Source organism: Phaenicophaeus curvirostris, chromosome 3 (assembly GCF_032191515.1).
Source record: "Phaenicophaeus curvirostris isolate KB17595 chromosome 3, BPBGC_Pcur_1.0, whole genome shotgun sequence".
Classification (NCBI taxonomy): domain Eukaryota; kingdom Metazoa; phylum Chordata; class Aves; order Cuculiformes; family Cuculidae; genus Phaenicophaeus; species Phaenicophaeus curvirostris.
Window position 1 is genome coordinate 673,356 of NC_091394.1, and position 7,814 is coordinate 681,169.

A 7,814-nucleotide genomic window follows, 5' to 3' on the forward strand; every position below is an offset into this window, starting at 1 on the left:
TTGAACAGTTCGCATTTTTCTTATAAGATATTACATGAAGTATAGAACAAAACACCTTTTCCTAAAGATACATTTTAGTATCCCTTTTGGGATGACCATGGACCACAGGAGCCCTCCCATGGGTGTCAGAGGCAGGGTCCTTGTTGTGTGACCGGCTGTGCTTGTTTCTAGGCTATAGGAGACTTTTGCGCCCACGCCCCAAGACACCAGTCCAATGTCCCTTCCCATTTCTATTTGTGGAAAGAAACTGCTGTTTTGAGGACAGCACAGAGGCAGCGTGTTCCTCAGGGTGGTCACTCTGCACACCCCACGGATCCTGTGCTGTGTCGGTACAGCCCAAACACTACATACCAACACAGGCTTTGCCGTGCACGGTGCTGCTCGTTCACACTGGGGATCCAAACATGATCTTTATGGCCTTGGAAAACACTGAGCACCAGCCTGTTTGTAAAGACAGAGAATTTATTTAACTGAACAAACAAGGGAGCTGAACACCAAGATCGTGAACATCAGAAAGACCGGCATATCTAGTTCGCAGTCCTCCAGCTGGAAGGTGTAGCCAGTCTTGAATTCTTCCTGAGAGAATACAAAGATCTGCCCCTGTGCCCCTTTACTTACAATGCTTATACCTCACCTGCATCCCTCCCCCAACTGCTAATTAGGTGCCTCTCCATCTACTTGCTTCTCAAACTATAATGCTTACAGTGGCTTGCTGCAGCAGTAGAATGATACAAGTCTTTTTTGGGGAAAAAAAAAGAAAAGTATTTTTTTCATTTTGTCTTTTAACATAAACAAACCACATCCTTGTCACTAATTTTTCTTCAAGCTATGTAAATAAGTGAGTTTCTTTGTCTAGCACAGGCACTTGTACCAGGGTTTATCCTTGGCTTGTGGAAGAAGAATCCAAAGACTGATTCATAATTTATAGATGAGAGACCAGACATTGCTCTAAGGAATAATAGCCTAACCATTCTGTCTGATGTGTGATTTATTTCTTGTAATCAGATAGTCTACTGAGTCCTACCAGGTACGGTGAGAACTTTTGTTATGGCAGATAAGCGAGGCTGCAGAGAACTCTATTAAACTGAATATACGGAGGAATTTGTAAATGGGAAGATGAACAGAATTTAAAAAGAGAAAGTAATAAAAAAAATAGGATGCTGGAAAGGAATTAGTTGGAAGTGGAAAGAGCACAGTGGCTGCATAATTCTTGGTAGATACAGGAACAGTGGAAGAAGTAGAATTTTACATTTAGGTATATGATTTCCAGAGTCTACAGTGGGAAAATCAGAAACTATGCCAAAGATAACCAAAATTTGACCAGGTAACCAAACTAAGATAAGTTACCTAAAGGCAACTTAGGAGGACTAAAGCTTGCTGTACATTGAAAAAGGGAAAGAGAATTACAGATGGGCATCCTCTGTTTTTTCATATGGGCATACACAGAACTGTGAGCTCAGATTTGGCTCACAGTCAGGTCAGGTACGACAGGGAGTGTTGCTGTTCACCAGCTGGCATTATCTGCTCAGATCTAACAGCTGCGTAGTTTGCCACCTGTATTCTGTGATAATCTAAACTGTCTTTCCTGTAGAGGGGAAAAGGGACATGCAAAGTTAATCTCCAGACTGTAACTACATAATGCTAGAGGAGACATTTTACTGAAATGAATAAAAATGCTTTTCACTGTCTCCTTTGGTGCGAGGACTGTTTGTCTTCAAGCACTCCTAGAGTGAAGCTAGCAGTAACAATAGAGGAAGCTTCTGTGGAATATAATTGTCAGAAATATGGATTTAGTTGCATTATAACAATAAACTCTTTCTCTGAATGCTGGAAACACAAAATTGGCACAGGATGCAGCAATAAAGTTTGTGTTTGTTGGTGGCAATTAAGAAAATGCCTGTAGGCTAAGAAAGCATTTTAAGTGGTTATATACTATAAAAAAACCCAACAGCCTCTTGATTTGTGGAAAGGTAGTGATTTGGAGAAGCTGAGACTTTTAATGTCAACCTGACTTGAAATCCTCGATAGTATTTGACTGGCTGGTTAGTGGATAACATAAAGGGCATCTGGTAGTGTCAGGAAGGCGTGTGCTTTGTGTTCCTCAGTCTGCTGGCAGAAGCAGAGCACATTTGCTAAAGAAAAGACTCTCACTAATTTTTTATCTTTTAATTAAGCCCAGAATGAGCATGGACTGTGGAACTGCTGGACCCACACAAGCATGGAGTTTCCCAGCTTTTGGAACCTGTGAAACCCGGGGGAAATCACATCTATCTTGGGAAGCCTTGACTTCCAGCAAGGTGTGCTGGGTGCTCCTTTCACATCTGCATCAAAATGTCTATTCTAGCAATGGCACCAGCACAGAATCATGTATTAATTCCATTTTCCCCCCATAAATTGTTATATTTTCTGCTCGTGGTGTCATGGGCTTGACTGTACCTTCTCTGAATTTTGTAACAGTGTGGTTCTTACGATTGCAAAATTATGACTGTGTATATAAGACAAATGTTTATAAAAGTAATAAGCCTCTTATTTCAGTTAGAGTCTTCTCCTTTCATGTCTTTTGGAGTCTATGGCAGTATGAAGTCAGTGAGTACTAGCAACAGCAGAGAAAACAAACACAAAAGAGAAATGTTTCTGGAAAGGAGCATGCCTAGTGAATTTCCCCCTTTATTTTGAAAAGCTGTGAATTTTAGATCAGAATCACTGCTCACTTAGAAAGACAAGAGAAGACCACGAGATGGCGCTAAAAACCCAAACCTTTCCTAACAAAATCGGTGAAAAGAGAAGTTCAGAGGGGCAAAGGAGGGGAGGAGGAGCCACTGTTTGAATACTGAAGTCATTATTGCTTGGAGTCTATAAAAAGGCAGTTGCACAGTAATTTATACGTGGCCAGCCTTGACTCTATGGATTTACTCATTGCTTTTCCTCTTTTTCTGCCACTGGGTCCCACCAAGGAGTCCCCTGTCCCAGATGCTGGGTGAGGAGGGAGTGGGAACTTCTGCTCCCTGGAGAAAAGGTTGCGGGCGATGAAGAGGAAGAGCAGCTGAAGGAGCAGCTCTGCTAAACAGGTACAGTTAATTATTAATTACAAACAAAAGCTTACTTTAAAAACCTGAAAATTATTTAGATTGATAAGCTTTGAATTTTACTTGCAACGAGTCACTAACAATCAGCTTAGTGTTCCCATTATTAAGGATCTGATGGCTTACAACTTGCCCTGAGTATTCTTATTACCAAATAAAATACCCACAATATAGAATAGAAAATGTATTTTTATGATAGTGTTCCACCCATACGGATTCTGTAACCTTTGTCTATCCTGAATTTGTGGATTTGCCTTGGTTAAGGGTTTAATACTACCCTCTTATGCAAGCATGTTAGTATTGCACAGAAAAGCTGTTTATAACAGAGTTCATGCAAACTTAAAAGTACAAAGGTCAGGAAAGCATTTAAATATTTTACTGAAAATGTTCAAATCTTAATTGTAATAATTCAAACTTATGTATATTGTATTCAAGTGAGCAGGCTCTGAAACTGAGACTCTGAAAACTGTTTGTTGTTTGGTGTTCAGCAGAATTTCCAGGGTAGTGTGCTCAGTTCTTGGGGACTGAATGGAATAAACAAAACTATGAATGAAGAGCACATAAATTGCTTCATTACTTTGTGTTTTTAATTTCCCAGTAAGCACAGGTAGAAAAACTCTGAGCCAGTTGGAGGTTAATTTAGAATCAGTAGAAGAATATTATGTGGATGAGGCAGGATGTGTACAAGCCAAATTAAACAGAAATGGGTGATATTTGCTTTGTGAATTTCTGCCTGTTCTTGTCATGCTATATTTTTTTTGGCAGGGTCTTTTGCTGCTTGGAAAATGCATTTACTGCACTCTTTGGCAAGTCCCTCAGGAAGAACAGAACGTGTTTACTTCCAGAGATGAACACGTCCTCTCAACTGTATGTTTCTGAACTAAACCTGAGTGCCTTTGGCAGCAACTTTACTGTGCCTACTGTCAACAGCAAGTCGTCACCATGTGAGCAAGTGGTCATTGCGGCTGAGGTGTTCCTGACTCTGGGCATTGTAAGCCTTCTTGAAAATATCCTAGTTATAAGTGCAATAATTAAGAACAAGAACTTACATTCACCCATGTATTTTTTTGTGTGCAGTTTAGCAGTGGCTGACATGCTAGTTAGTGTCTCTAATGCTTGGGAGACCATAACGATATACTTAATAAACAATAGGCATATAATTATGGAAGATGCCTTTGTCCGTCATATAGATAATGTCTTTGACTCAATGATCTGCATATCTGTGGTGGCTTCCATGTGCAGCTTGCTGGCTATAGCAGTAGACAGGTATATCACCATCTTCTATGCCCTGCGTTATCACAACATCATGACAGTGAAAAGATCGGGGCTTATTATTGCATGCATCTGGATATTTTGCACAGGCTGTGGCATTATCTTCATTCTTTATTATGAATCAACTTATGTGATTGTTTGTCTTATCACTATGTTTTTTACCATGTTGTTCCTTATGGTCTCGCTGTACATCCATATGTTCCTCCTGGCTCGTACTCATGTGAAGAAAATAGCTGCTTTGCCTGGGTACAACTCTGTCCGTCAAAGAACCAGCATGAAAGGAGCCATCACTCTGACTATGCTTCTTGGCATCTTCATTGTTTGCTGGGCTCCATTCTTCCTTCATCTTATCCTGATGATCTCCTGCCCTCAAAACCTCTACTGTGTTTGCTTCATGTCGCACTTCAACATGTACCTCATTCTTATCATGTGCAACTCAGTGGTTGATCCCTTGATCTATGCCTTTCGTAGCCAGGAAATGAGGAAAACCTTCAAAGAGATAATTTGCTGCTATAGCCTGAGAATGGTCTGTGGGTTATCAAACAAGTATTAAGAAAACCAAACCAGGGAAGAGAACTGAAATGCAACGTCTTGCTGCAATTTGCGATTCTGCTGAAATGCCTGTGGAACATCTTTCTCCATTCAGCTGTCATGATTCCTGCAGCAATCAGAGACCAGTTTTTTAATGCAGTTTTACCTTTCTTTGTTTCCACTGGTGGTAGGAGCACCTAAGTGCATCTCTATTATGGGCAGAAAGAAAATTCTGAATTTCACTTACCCTTCTGAAGAGTGGATCTTATAAGAGGATTATACAGGGAAAGCCTTATTTTTCTTTCTGCTAAATGCAACAAGGGTCACCTGCCATGCAAATGAGCCCATCAGCCTCTCAGTGTGTATTTATCTTGATATTCATTGTCTCTCTAGATACAGTTTGGCTTCTTTTGATACCCAGAATTAACTTGTTTTTTGCTATTTCCTTCTGAAGACTTACAATCAGAGAGGTAGCTCCAACTGTCAGGGTTCACACACCTTGCTCAACATATCAGTAGTCTTGTATTCCAGTCATGACTGTTACTGTCTTAAAATATGTCTTATGTAAGAGGACAGTGTTCCTGCAAGATTTTCCAGGTTGGATGCAGTACTTCGTTGTATCTGACTATATGTGGTGTTCTCGCTGTGTGTGAAGATTGAGCTGTTTCTAATTTTTCTGTTTTCTTCATTCACCAGGGCCAGGGAATTAAAGAGTACGTGGCCTCTACATAGTCACATAATGTTTTGTGGAGAAGGAAAGACTGTCTGCCTTAATACAGATATTAGAAAATCATTTCAGGTGGGAGTAGCTTTTGTTTCTGGAGGAAGCTCTATTGTAGATTGAATCTTTAAAGCTGGGAGAGACAAAACAAGTTTGATGATCAGAAGCACAGAAGGTGATTGCAAAACGGGTTTAAAAACTCAAGCACTTGTAGTTATAATAGAGTCCTGACTTTTGATCCCCAAACAAACAGTTTTTGTCTTTATTGAGTGGATTCTTAGGTGAAACCCTCATGCATTTTGTGTGAGTAATTTGCATCTAGTCATGCTATCATAAACATGCTGTTCTGCAACAGCTATGTAATGTGCAGAATATTGGATTTCTCACAGATGAAGGAAGTGCAAGTGTAGCTTTGATGTCTTGATGCCAGTGGATGGCATGTGTCTTGCACTGAGATACAAGCAATGAAAATATTTCAAGCAGTGGTACCCTACTGACTAGCTATTGCAAAACAGGTTGGAAAAATGAATTGTTACTTCCAATGAGCTGGAAGGATAACCCTTGTTATACCTGGTTTAGGGATGCTCCAAAACTGTTGTTGTCAACAGAAGGACTATGATTGACTCAATGGATCTTAGATTGTACATTCAAGGTAAAAGTCCTGATTAGGAGAATTTTTTTTACAATAATGGTGGTCAAACGTGGGAACTGGAGGCAGCCCTGAATAACCTGCTCAATGTTGAAAGCTGACTCCAACTTTGAAGTTCGGTCCTGCTTTGAATGATTTGGAATAGATAACCTCCACAGATCTCATCCAACCCAAGTTATTCTGTGGTTTTATGAAACAGGTTGTGTGTTATGATGGAATTGTAATTTTTTCCCCTATTAATCTCTTGTGTCAGAACAACTGTAAAAGATTCTCCTCCACACATCTAGAAAGATAGCATACTTTGTGTCTTCATTTGCTTTGGAGGTCTTTTGCAGGGTGAGTAAGGTGCATCTTTAGCACCAGAGTTGTATATTCATTTGCCGCAGCTCAACATATATACTGCCTCCAGCACACACATATCTCCCTCTGATACAGGTGAGAATGTTATTCTCGGTGGAGACACCTTATTATGTTGACTGTAAACACAATGTTTATATCAGTGCACTAGGTGCTGGAATCTTTTTAGTTATATCTGAAAATGGGATTTCAGAGGTATGTTTGTGGTTGGTAGTGAGGATCTAGCCTTGTTTTAGTCCAGCCTCTCTACCGTATCCATAAATGGCACCTAAGAGTGTGCTCCTGCTGCTATGAATGTAAACAGCAAAAAAGAAACAGTTCAATTGCATAGCAAAAGGCACTAGCTGTTGTAAATAAGTAATTAAATCTTCACTGGGTATTGCAAATAAGACAGTTTTGTACATAATTGTAAATCAACAAAGAGGAGGACAAAACTGTAATAGCTTTGGGCATTTTCTTGAGTTGTACGTTATTTCTTTTGTTGGAAGTTTATTTGATGTATAAACAGACATATGAAGAAACTATTAAACTGGATTGCTGGAAAACCCACTACTATTGGTTATTCATTGTAATGTGTCCACTAACCTTCTAGAGTATTTACGGAGGAAATATGGCATGACGGGCTTTCTTTTCTCAATTTAAACAGATGCATTGTTAAAAAAAAATCACATTGTGAGAGGGAATTACAGACTGATAGAAGGTATTTATATTCAGACCTGCGTTCCTCTAGGTGTCAGCATCACATCCTCATTATAAACTTCACAGGTGGAGAGCTAAAACTGCTAAAGGGGGAAATGAAAGTATTTTCAAGAATAGGCTGGAACAGTTCCTGCAAGAGAAGGCTGTTTACACTACAGGAATGCATATAAAATGCGTATTTTAAGGCCATGACATATTTTAATATGTTTCATTCTGCTGCTTAGCTGCAGAATAAAAGCAGGCTTTCACTTTTACCAGGGCCTGAAAAAGATGAAATATCCTGTTAGACAGGGAAAAGCAAGCATTGTGTAAGGATGAAATTTGTTGTCAAAGGACAGTCATACAAACAATAGCTGCTAGGTTGTCACTGGACTGTGTGCCCACACCTGATAGTACTGCTCTTGTTTACAGTGCCATTCATTTATGGTTTGGTATCAGTTATTGGAAAGAATCTTAAGTCTCACTATTCCTGTCCCAGAGTTTCACAAGCAACTGCTATTGC

The 7,814-nt window shown here is 39.7% G+C and overlaps 1 protein-coding gene across 1 annotated transcript; it reads left to right on the forward strand.

Annotated features, from left to right (window-relative positions):
* Nucleotides 1-2,815: 2,815 nt before the first annotated feature.
* On the forward strand, nt 2,816-7,159 carry MC5R (melanocortin 5 receptor). The gene is made up of 2 exons (XM_069853251.1): nt 2,816-3,068; nt 3,849-7,159. Exon 2 carries the CDS (start codon nt 3,931-3,933, stop codon nt 4,906-4,908), a length of 978 nt encoding a protein of 325 aa, XP_069709352.1. The 5' UTR covers nt 2,816-3,068; nt 3,849-3,930; the 3' UTR covers nt 4,909-7,159.
* The last annotated feature ends 655 nt before the right edge of the window (nt 7,160-7,814 follow it).

Bases quoted from the DNA above. Each gene is read 5' to 3' on its own strand.
- MC5R (XM_069853251.1), top strand. From the start codon at position 3,931: ATGAACACGTCCTCTCAACTGTATGTTTCTGAACTAAACCTGAGTGCC.